The sequence below is a fragment of the Strigops habroptila genome, chromosome 5 (assembly GCF_004027225.2).
Source record: "Strigops habroptila isolate Jane chromosome 5, bStrHab1.2.pri, whole genome shotgun sequence".
NCBI classification, from domain to species: Eukaryota; Metazoa; Chordata; class Aves; order Psittaciformes; family Psittacidae; genus Strigops; species Strigops habroptila.
In genome coordinates, this window is record NC_044281.2 from 54604465 (window position 1) to 54616508 (window position 12044).

General features: G+C 40.8%; 1 protein-coding gene across 3 annotated transcripts in view; it reads left to right on the plus strand.

Moving 5' to 3' along the window:
- Nucleotides 1-11766, plus strand: part of HSPBAP1 (HSPB1 associated protein 1) — a 39085-nt gene extending 27319 nt beyond the window's left edge. Inside the window, exons 5-8 of one of the 3 annotated variants that reach the window (XR_003991428.1) lie at nucleotides 110-227; nucleotides 7880-7963; nucleotides 10844-10954; nucleotides 11164-11542. Coding sequence is in view for 2 of the 3 variants with exons in the window: in XM_030486108.1 (XP_030341968.1) it covers nucleotides 56-227; nucleotides 7880-7963; nucleotides 10844-10954; nucleotides 11164-11721 (925 nt within the window). In the remaining variant the exon portion in view is untranslated. Of the gene's footprint in view, nucleotides 1-55; nucleotides 228-7879; nucleotides 7964-10843; nucleotides 10955-11163 lie in introns of all 3 variants that reach the window. The other 2 variants (XM_030486109.1, XM_030486108.1) reach the window with 2 other exon arrangements.
- The last annotated feature ends 278 nt before the right edge of the window (nucleotides 11767-12044 follow it).

Here is a 12044-nt window from a genome sequence, read left to right on the forward strand (position 1 = left end):
TCTTTGCTGTAACTGACATGCACTGAATACATTTTTATCTTCTCTCTATTTTCAGGAAGAGATGGCACCTTTTCCCACCTGGTGACACCAGTTTCCTTTATCCCACCAGGATCCCTTATGAGGAATCCAGTGTATTCAGCAAAGTCAACATTACCAATCCTGATCTGAAACGCTTTCCCAAGTTTAGAAACACAACAGCCCATGTTGTTACACTAAGTCCAGGACAGGTACTGTTCACATACAAGCTTTACATTACTTTAAAAATTCTAGTAAATTATTTAACTGGCAAATTAAGAGCTAGGAGATCTTAACAAATTGTCTGTGGAACTTCCCTATCCCTACATTCTGCACTCAGGCTTGATAGATTTCTCTCAGCACGGGAACTTACTTTGCTCACAGTTACTTTACTAGCCCTTTTTGTACAAAAACTACAAACATGTTGAGAGTTAGTTCAGTCAGCTGCCCAATTCCATCACAGTTCTTGCAATCACCTCCAATTTGTCTGCTTTAAAACTTTCTTGAACAGTGCTCAACCTGTCTACTCTGAAACCAATATGCTCCATAAAATGTGTTTGATTAATAAGCATGTAGAGCCAGCAAAGGAACTCATGTTTTGATAGTGATTAACCTTCACCAGGAAACACTGGCCCAACTTGTTGCTTTAATAACACAGTATTGTAATGATGATACTTGCATTTACAGTGCACACCATCGAGAGGTTTCATGGTGTGGGGATGCAAGGATATTATTAACGCTGTTTTACTGAGAAAGTTCAGTTATAAGTGCCTGACTTATAGTCACACGGGCAGTCAGCAGCAGTATGAGAGTAGGGCTCAGGGCTCTTAATTCCTAGTCTCCAGCCATAAATAGTGTCATTCTTTATTTAATCAACATGGTTGGTATTTGGAGTCTGAATTACCCTTGTTCAGCAGTGCCTGTCCTTGTAACACACTCCTGCACATCTCAAACTGTCAGGCCTTTCCAAAAGAATTTTGCAATGTTCATTGCTCCAACCACTGAAGACAGTGGAGTTGCCACTTCTAGAACCTCTTCAGTATTCTGTTACCAGATGTTTTCACCTCTTTTGACCTGCCAGCTCAGAGGCTCATGTTCCCTTGCCCCTAGCTGGCAAACCCACCTGCCTTCAACAATTTAAAAAATGAATTTTACTAATCCAGTTAATTTTGAGGCGGCAGAATAAGGAGCCCTCCTGTGAACTGCTGAGATAGCACACTGGAGCAGGATAGTAGTTTTCAATAAGAGGATCATGCCTATCAACTGGGAAGAGTATGCTCTTCTGCTGTTACAGTTGCAAATAGGGAATCTGTAATCAACCTTCATTGTTTGCCCTATATTAGCTCCTAGTCATACTCCTGAAGCAGATGATTAGTTTCACATTCTGCACTTTGTAAGGTTGCAGTGTTCAATAATTTAAAGCACAAAGAACAAATTTTTACAATTTATAAAAATGCCACATCCATTCAGCACTGCATTATCCATGATCCCCAACACTATTTCAATTTATAATCTCATTTGGAACGATCAAGTATGGTAGCGAACCTTATGATCTTAATTTTAATTAGGCTTAAAACAATTACAGATTAATCTTGCTAGGAATAAAAATCTTGAGCCAGCTCAGTAATACAAGTCTCCTGCATTGCCATGAAGGAGTTACTGTTTGGATTTCTGGGGAGAAAGTAATATAGAAGCAATGATGGAGCAGTGAGGTATTGCCTTCATCCATTTTATCAGTGCCTTTTGGGTTTTCCAGCATCTCATCCAGAAACTTGCAGGGCAGGTGTCTGAGGACTGCTGCCATTTGATGGAGAGGAAAGGAATGGCATAGAACTCGTTTGTTAACAGGGAGAAGGATGCCTAAATAATAGCAATCTTGATATGTGCTTAGCAGTGAGTTTCGTGTAGAATTAATACAATCACTGCAGAATATGCAGCCAGCCTTATTTTGTGATAATACATAGCATCTCCACTCCTTCCCAGAGGGTACACAGAATATTTTTTATTAGATATTGTAACAAGAAAGGGTTGAAAAACAAAGACAAAGGTTTTCTTAGGTATTCAGGAGACTAACTGTGTGTATGGCGGGTGCAGCTTTGAATATCAAAAACTTAATGTGTCTAATGCCACCTTCTGGTCACTGTTTGCTACAAGCCATTTTTCTGTACACGTTTAATTGTGCTTTAAAGCAAGCACAATTTTTTCATATAACATTGTACCAATGCACAACACGTACTTCAATTGCATTCTTCGTGCCCTTCACTGTATTGTTCAGAGGTGAATCTCTGCTATGAATTTTGGTAGTTGGCTGAGACTTTAGGTTTTATAAGGTTTCATCCTGTATTTGACCAGTGGCTGCCAGCCGCGTTTCCACAGAGGTCTTAATGCAGCTTCTGGTTATACATTAGTGACCTGGTCTCAGTACAAATTACGATAACATTTAGATATCTAACTTACTGAAATAGGCAGCCAAGTAGTTCAAGGGCTTGCAGCTGAACAAGACTATATGCGCAAAGTTACAAGCTCAAGTTGTAACACACAAATGTAGGAGCTCCTTATAAATACTTGGACCTGCTTAGCTATGTGATTATTAGAAGGCTTAGTGGTAAGTATGGAACAGGAGGTTGACTGCTGGTGGATTTGCATTCACTGAACTAGTGCTGCTATTTCATTTTATTTGTTAAAAAAGAAAAAAATCTGCAATATTTTTAGTAATACCTTGATTGTTCTCACAAATAGACAAATACTGCTTGAAATACCACAAACGGGGCAAAACACGTCTGTTCTAGTATCTTCCACCCCACACTCTGGGGCAAGTGTTAAGAGAGTTAGCTTAGGATCTGCCATCTTCAGCTTAAACCCTGTCCAGGACAGATGTCCTGTCTGCTGTCAGTGGGAAGAACCTGGCACCTCTACAAGGCGATTCATCCTCTCTGTCTTACACAATTACAGTCCTGCAGGAACAGTCATCCCATCTTGTCTTTCAGCACAGGCTATAAAAGGAGTATGTAATGCTTAACTTTTTTGATTATTAAAAATAGGAAAAATCAAAACCACCTGAAGAGGCTACAAAAAACCTGAGATGCTATACAAATACAAAATGATTGATCGTTCTTTCCTCTGCCCCACTTCTCACCAGCTTCTTGCTTCCTTCCTGCTCATTAATGTAATTGCTCTTAATCCATCATCCTTTTAATGCATAGAACTAGACAATGGTAAAAAAACTATAAAGCACATCTCAGCTTGTCTGAAGATGGACAAATAAGGCTCCACACATCTGCCCTCCTAGAGGGGAGCAAGCATCTTGTACACTGGGCTCCCATGAGCAGTGCCGTTCACTCTCACACTGCGCCAGGCAAGAAGAGTATTGTACACCTGGACCCATGCTGTTACAGGCAGCACTCAGCTGCCCTGCTGCCTGCTGTCTTGCTTCCTGGCCTTGTGTCCCACGTGCAGCCTGGAGCCAGAGGAGTTGCAGTGCAGCTCTAGACACCAGAGGTGCAAGGAAAGGCCTAATTGATAAGACAATTAGAAGCACACCAAGTCCAAGAAGGATGCTCTCTTCCAGCTGTGAAAAACATTGTCACAGTATGGGGAAAAAAAACTTTTAAAAAAGATCAACATTACAGTTTGCTTGCTTTCTGAAAGTCTATAAACAAATGCATCTCAAATTCAGTCTGTGCCCATGAATACAGTTATCACTAAGTTCCTGCATATAGCTGCAAGGTTTCCTCTTTCTGTGCTCCTGATGCAGTACCTAACACACCATGGGATCCTGCTCAGCAGCCAGGGCTCTCAATAGCTCAGGCAGAGCTCTGACTTCCAAACCTGAGCAAGCAGAAATAAATCTTTGTAAGTCAGGGAGGGGTTTCCCTATGTGCCACCCTTAAAGCAAATGGGCAAGAACTTCAGACTGGGCTTAAAGTGGGGAACAGCAGAACAGACAGTCTGAAAAAAACAAGAAAAATATAATTGGTACCAAAAAATGTGTTCTAGTAAGTCAGGAAATGTAGTAATTCAAACTTTTGAAAAGGCAATGAAATGTTCCAGCTACAAATATACAAAATACTTTTTTAAAGATGTTGCAGTGAAAAATTACTTTCGTTGGAGAAGAGTTTAAATTATTTTAGTAAAGGAGAATGCAGAGCTGTCTGCAGCATCATACATAGTAGATGTTTGATAACTCCGTTTTGGTGAAGGAAGATAGAATTTTCATGTGGGAGACTACGGAGCTGGCCCCAAGTCACCCCATAGAGAAAGCAGAGAGCCCAACTCAACCTCTAGACACCAAAACTATTGTTTCCATCACAGAAGAGGCAGAAAGGTCCAGGAGCTGAATTTACACTAGAGTTGCTGATGAAAACAGTACTCAGCCTGAAACGCACATGGAGAACCCCACAAGTACCCAAAAAGTCAAACAAACTGAAGGCAAAAGCTGCCAGTTCCAAAGTCTGCTTTTCCACTACTTCCCTAAGCTTCATTCAGTCCCTCACCTGGGTCCCTATGGACACAGCATGGTAACAGCCCCATTCCCTTCCTGCTCACCATGCTTTTCCTCAGCTTGTGCCTGTTTCTAATGTCAGTAGCCCTTGGTGCTCTGCTTTAGCAGGTGGGAAGACACCAGCTCGGGAGGGAGGAGGGACGTAAGCAGCACCTTCCTAGCACCAGGGCAGCCAGGGACTAGCTGGGATGAGACATAGGCTGTGCTGGCAGCGCCCTCACAGTGCTCATATGGTGCTGCCCACAGAGTTGACTATGCATTTTTTTATTTATTTTATTCTTCATTGCCAGGTTTGCAAACAGCTCTGGGACTTGCTTGCCCCCCATCTTTTTCTTCCCATTACACTGGCATTCTTTGGTGCTTCCTTTTCTTCCTCATTTACCCAAATATCTTTTTCTAATGAGCAGAAATTTCTTGGTATAGTATTTCACTTCAGGGTATGCTCTCTTTTTGAAGCAATTCCACCTTTGACCTACCTTTGCACCGTGTCGAGTTAATCATGTCCATTGAGAATTTAAACCTGTTCTGTTCGCTGTACAAACCTTCAGCATTGCTCCACTTGCTCTCCCAACCGTTCTCTTGGTTTCTTTGCTCCCGTTACAGACCAGAATTTCATTTTATCTTTTCTGGGATTTCTGTCCTATTTTGACTTCATCTGCTGTATTTGCCTATCACTAGCCTAAATATTAAAATTATCTGATTGGTTGCTGTTTAGATCGGTATCTTCCCAGCCCACAAAGCTAGATATATTCTGTAGAAAGCAGGCTAACAGAAGATTATCTCTTAACTTGGAATAGTTCTGTCTTGATTTTGCACTTTACATTTTCCCTGTAAAATGTTTGCTGCATTTTTGTGTACCCGTGTGTTATTTCACTGTGGTTTACTTTCACATTTCCTATTGAAATGTAGTTTCAAATGTAGCTAAATCTGTGTCCCATATTCATAAACATATGCAAGTCTGCTTTATTTTATTGTGGAATTGATAGTTCTTTGGGGTTGTTGTTTTGGTTTTTTTTTTTTCTTGTAGTTTGCAAGCCTAGAAGAATACTGGTTTCTAAAGGTAGAATAATCCTACTCCTCTCTTTGCTGGATCTTTTTCTTTTGTCTTTTGTTAATTCTGCTGCTCTCCTTGCCAGCTGGATTTTTTGCTTTTAATGGCTCTTTTTTTTTTTTTTTTTATTTCTTCATCTTCCTTAAAATTTTAGCCCTCAGCATTTTATAATTTCAGTTCTTTTGCTGCTATAAATCTTTATTTTATCAGGCATGAGCTTGCCCAAAAATAAAAGAGGGAGAGCAAGGGGAGAGCAAGGGTCTTTATGGTACCTGTTTTGTCTCTTTAAGCCACAGCTGTGTAGCTCTCCTATACAATGCATTAGCAAACAGTGCCGGCTGCTGAAATGCGCGGCTTTGCAGTTATTACCCTTAACCTGCTGGCAAGTAAAACCTTATTAGTCTCTCCAAAGACCAAGTTCCTTCACTTTGCTTTGAAAAGACTGGACTAGTTGGGGGGGGGATTGTATTTTCCTCCTAGTTATACCTCCTCTTTGCAAAGCAATTCTGTCTCTGCTTTGCATTTGAGTCATGTTGAGCCAGCACGTTCCATGCCTAATTTCCATCTTGATTTTCCAGGCAGACCCTCTTACTGAAACATTTATACACTTCCCTTAATTTGCCTCTTGCTTTTGTTCCCTTGCTACATAGTCCCTTTGCACCATACCCCAATTCCCTAGTGTCTTCATCTGCTTCTCCAGCATGTTGCAAAAGCTCACTCTTCCTACACAAGTCTCACAGGAAGGACCACGTTGTTGTAAGCAGCTACTTACTCCAGAATCTATGACACCTTCTGCTGTATAACAAAGTTTTCCAAGCTTCATCATTACATCCTGTCATTTGGAGGGCACCCAGATTCTTTAACAGAGTCTAGTGTAAGATCCCCCTATAGAACAGAGGAGTGGTGGGGATTTTGTGTGATCGGTAGTCAGTGAAATGTGGGCAAATGCTAACAGATAAACCTGTTGCAGCTAATGCAACTGCACTTGAAAGTATAGGTTTCTGTGCTAAAAGCACCACTCAGAAACTTGTTCGGTGTAGAAAATGTGTTTTGGCTTCAGTCTGTGTAGGGTTTTGTACACTTTTAGATGTCAGGAATAACCAATTGGTGATATTTTTTAATTAATGGCCCTCCACAGACCGACTTCCTTCTCTGCTCTGTATGCTGTACTGGATTAAAGTACAATTTCCAAATGTTTTTGACCTTTAGAGAGCTAATACGGGTTTTGTTTGACTTAAATTGAAACCTGTGGAGTTTCAATGTGGAATTCAGCAAAATGTGGAGAACGTTTTGTCCTCTGGCCCAAAAATGACTCTGCTCTGACTGTCCTATAAGTAACTGTTTGCAGGACTAGGCCACAGTTATTGTTCCCTGCACAGACAGTTTCATTAGTGTTTTGATACAATGAAGCAGAGGGCTATGTAAGAAGCAGAACATTCTTTTAAATAATTTGTGTCTACCAAGAAAAAGAATTGTCTGCAATTCAGATACAGATCATTGCTTTACTTTCCCCATTCTGAAGTCTTTATTTTTATCTGTCTCTGACCATTTTTATTCCTTGTCAAAAACTGTATTTTATGCTTTACTTGATAGCTCTATGTTAATCTAATGTTCAGTAACCTGTAAAGCTTGTCCTATATCATCAAAACAACATTAACGTTTTTGTACCGTAAAAGCCATGGGTTAGAATCAATTTTATGTCACAGCTATCATCCCAATATAGTTGTAAAGCTCTCCTCTAAACTAGATTGTCGTGGTTCCTTGGACACTTTCTTTTAAAAGCCTATCTACTAAAAGTGGCAAATTTAATACTGGTGATTATTTACCAGAATTAAAGCTCCACATTATAAGTCACCTAGATGAGCATTAGGATACCTAATGTTTTTGGGGGAAGCCAGCTGACAGTCCTGCTACAACTGTGAAGTCTGCTCAGCTGGAGAGTCTACAAAAGACTGCTTGGCTGAGACTTTCTCTAAAGCACTGCTCTACTGCTACACCAGCTGCACTCCCTTTGTACGGCCAGGCCTTGCTTACCTGAAGCAGTTATAAGGTTACAGTCCTGCTTCACATGAGGAGCTTGGATCAGAGGTAATTCTAGATCATGTCCACTTCTTACATAATAGTATTGATACAATGGGAGGAGAGAGAGAGGGTTGAGAAAAGGCTCTTTAGAAGAAAGAAATAAAGATCACCTCCTACCCCACCCTTATTCCTTGCCTCATTCTGCCTCTGCATCCCACATCACCTTAATTAAAACACCTTATCTTTCTTCAAGCTTCTGCTAGTATCTAATACAATGTCTCTAATTCCAGGTCCTGCTTGTTCCAAGGCACTGGTGGCACTATGTGGAATCAATTGATCCCGTCACTATCAGCATAAACTCTTGGATTGAACTGGTATTTTTCTTTTTATGTCATGGTGATATAGCACTTCCATGCCTGTATGGACTTTTGTCCCTTGCCTGCCAGGTTCATCCCTACTGTGTGTGCTGTATTCAGAGTCTGGGAGAAAGTGCCCTTATGGATGCAGCTTTTCCTGAAGAACCATCCAGGGTTCCAAATCTGAAGCCCCAGTTCAGCAGAAATCACATGCAAGTTTACCTCAGTCAGGCAAACAATTAAACACAAGCTAAACTTTTCACGTCCAATTTCTTATAGACTAACTAGCTTTGTGCTGAATAGGGGACAACAAAACAGCAACTTCACCTCAAGCACATGCTTACATGCAAAGCTAAATTAGAATTTAAATTGGATTAATGTGATAGGAAGGGGGTGGCAGAGGACTTTTAAATTTTCATTTATCTGTAATAGTTTTGATTTGCCTGGAGTTGGATTTTCTCAAGTATTTCATTAATTTTCTTTTCCCCAGGCTTTGATTTTTATTGCTCATGTTAACCAGTGTGTATGGAATGGTTCCAGGGATATCAGAGTAGTTTGGGTTGGATGGTACCTTTAAAGGTCATCTAGTCCAAGCCCCCTACAATGAGCAGGGACACCTCAATGCTCCAGAAAGTGTTCTGATTCATATTGCTTTATCATGAATCCTAGCTTAAGATAAATGAAAATAAAGACCCTTTGAAATAGACTGTGAAAGCTGCCTCACTAAAATACAGTGTTCCCCCCTCTTCCTTATTCCCTCTCCCCTTACCCGTTTAAAGCTTTATTAGATTGGAAATCGGCAGGGAGATGACGTGTTTAGCTGCTCTTCAAAGACCTCATGATACATTTCTCATACCAGCACCAAACCAAGCAGTTGCAGAGCAGGGGAACTTGGCTTGGGTGTTTCCTTCATGAAGAATTTTTCCAAATGAGACTATGTACTTAGAAAGGACAGCAGGCCACAGCCCAAACCGAGCTCTCACATAGCCTGAAGTGCAGTCAGGCAGTGTCTAGTGCCAGAGAAAGACCTTGATGTCAACACACATGGTTTTACCCTAAGCTATGCCTCATAAATTGTCCCCCTCTGGAGGAACACGTCAGGATTGGATCAGTTGTGCTAGGCTGGTAACTCCCAGGTGGCTGGGTGGTACTTTAGCTACAGCATTTCTAACTATTCTTACGTGCTGCAAGAAAAAAGAATGAAATAGTGGAGCTAAAACTCCATGGCCTTTCTAGTCATAAACGTCTTGCAGAAGTCACCAAGACCCTGTTTGGTGATAGCTAGAGCAGGTAGTTGTGTGGCAAAAACAGAGGAGTGTTTGCTGGATCTTGCTAATGAGTGGCACGCACACTCCCCTTCCCCAAATATCGAAAGCTGCCTTAAGCAAGTGTTACTTTTGCAACCCAGGTGGAAGTTCCTTATAGAAATTATCCCTATAGCTGATGGTGTTCGAACAGCACCGTTTGGTGTTAGGCGATCCATTTGTAATAATAAATTCTGACATGGATGCTAAGAGACAATACTGAGAACATTTCCATTATCAAATCAAGCAATTCTTGCTTGCAGCTGTTACCAGCTGCTTTCACATTGACAGATGTGAATCATGCCAGCATTTATAGTCCTAGTGAAACCATTAATTATATTGGCAATACTTTAGAAGTTTAATTTGCTTTCAGCTGGATATGAGCTACTCAAAGTATTTCTTGCTTCCTAACATACTCTCATGCAATTTCAACCCTGTTATTCAGCAGACCAGGATGAATACCAAGAGTGCAACACCTTAAGTAATTTCCATATGATACCAAACTCCATTTTGGGGGTTTGTTATATGAGGCCATTAACAAGCCAAGCATCCAGAGCCATTAAATGAATGCTAAGAGCATGTCCTCCTGCTTCTGTCCCGAATTCTGCTCAGGGTTCCAGGATGAGTTACTGCCTTCAGCATTCATACTAGCAAGATGCATGGTGTGCTTGACATGTTCCCCAAAGTCACAGTTCAGAGCTGACAGGGTTACATCTTTCCTCCAACGCTTCTATGTCTTAGCATCTCAAAGCAAATTTATGTTTCCACTCCTAGGCACTTGTCTTTGAAATAACCAAACCACCCATCTTGTTTAGAAAGTCTTATTACCTCCTTCCACATACAAAAAAACCCCTCAGTTAAGTGGGAAAGAAAGCTAAAAAAAGATCCTATAAAGTTTTGTTCTGCTATTCCAAACTAGCTGATATCCAGCTGCCTGAGAGGATAATGCAGGAAGTGAATGCTTGAAACAAAGACCCAGTTACTTAGTTTTCAGTTTTGCAGGAGAGCTTTTAGAGAAAACATGTCTTCCTTCTGTTGAACTGCAGCAGTATGTCGGCTGGTGTTACATGATAAAATATTTCCTGAATTTCCTTAAGACTCACTTTTGTGCCTCTATAGCCCCTAGATAGTTGCTACCTTGCTGTAATATCCTGTGTGTTTTAAGTACTTAAATTAGACATAATAGGTAGATAAATAAAATTTGCTATGTGCTTTCCTGGTCCTTCTAGTCCTGAACAACGATATAAATGCATACATTAATTAAATGCTAACATTGCATTGTAATTTCAAACACCAGATTCAATTAACATAACACTAATAAGGGAAAAGATTATATACACAACTAGAATCTATTTTTTGCAAATCCTTATTCAGATGAATAGTCGCACTAAAGCCTGTGCTGTTACCCATGTGGGTGCAGTACACAAGTAGGAGTATCACAAGTCTGAAGCCTTTTGCTGACTTTGCATACATGAGTAGGGCTTTCAAACCAAGCCTATCATTTACTTCTTCCCAAGATCTTCCCAAGAGCCAGCTTTCTGGAGACACTCAAGTGCTAACCTATCTCCAAACACTTTCTCTTCCCTTGAGGCAGGATGCAGATCATGAAGCCCGTGTAGAAGAAGCAATAACTCGAATGCTGGTGTGTGCCATAAAATCAGCAGAAAATCCCAGTGATGGAGATCCCTGGCTAAATCCCACAGAGGTGAGCCCTCTCTTGCTCCCATTATAGCAGCGATAACAGAGAGTTATTGACATTTTTCTTAGCTTCCCCGGAGTCTTTCTGCTGCCTGAGAAAAAGAATTTTAAATTCCTTCCCTTCATATAGCAAAAGTAATTCATGGACGATAGTCATGCAACACTGAATTGAAACGTATCTCCTTTTCACTGAGTGTATCCTGGGTGTTTTCGTAGGTTGAGGCAACATCCCATGAAATCAATCTTCAATACCTGAATAAAGCAGTGTCTGCATATTTCAAGAGTCGAAAGGCAAGTGAATCAGAGCAGCCGTGTTCCAGCAGCACTGGTGCAGAGCAAAGGACAACTGCCTCATGCAAGAGGAAGAAAAGGGAAGTTGGCTGTGAACCAGAGGGCTGCAGATTACTAACCCATGAGCTTGGCTTTTCAACATTTAAAGCAGCAAATCTGCAGAAAATACCTTTTGGGCCTCATCTTATTCAAGTTTTACCACAGTCTCAAGAAACAAGCTCGATGGGTGCAGTTGCAGTTGAAAGTGATGGTAGAGATCTTCTCCATGGAAATGAAGGAGGACATTTTGGAAAATTACACTGCACCGGGAAGCAATTGGTAATGAGTAATGACTGTGAAATGCCTGCATATAAAATGGATTCAGACGGCAGCCCCAATGCCTCGCAAACAGCCCTTTCTACCAATGATTTGCTAGACTGTTTAGTTAATCCGCATGTCATCAATTTAGTGGCTCGGCTGCTGTTGGAAAGAACAAGAGTTTAATGCTGAAGTGCTTTATCATTTCTGAAATAAAGAAATCAAATGGCAGCCTTGTTCTGAGTGTTTAAGCTCTGTAATAATTGAATGTTTCATTTCAAATAATTTTTAGGTACAGATAGGCACAATTAATGGTTAAGTGGCAGATGAAGTTGAGCTGAAGGAAGAATAACTGGTTAATGATAGCTGGGAAGAGAAAGATGTGTTTAGCCAGAGAGCTCCTCAATGTTAGGAACAAAACTAAATATACACAGTTGCACTCCCCACCACGCTGTGTGGATGGGATCGTTGAAGTACTCTACAGCTCTGAGTATGGCTTGACAGTAGAA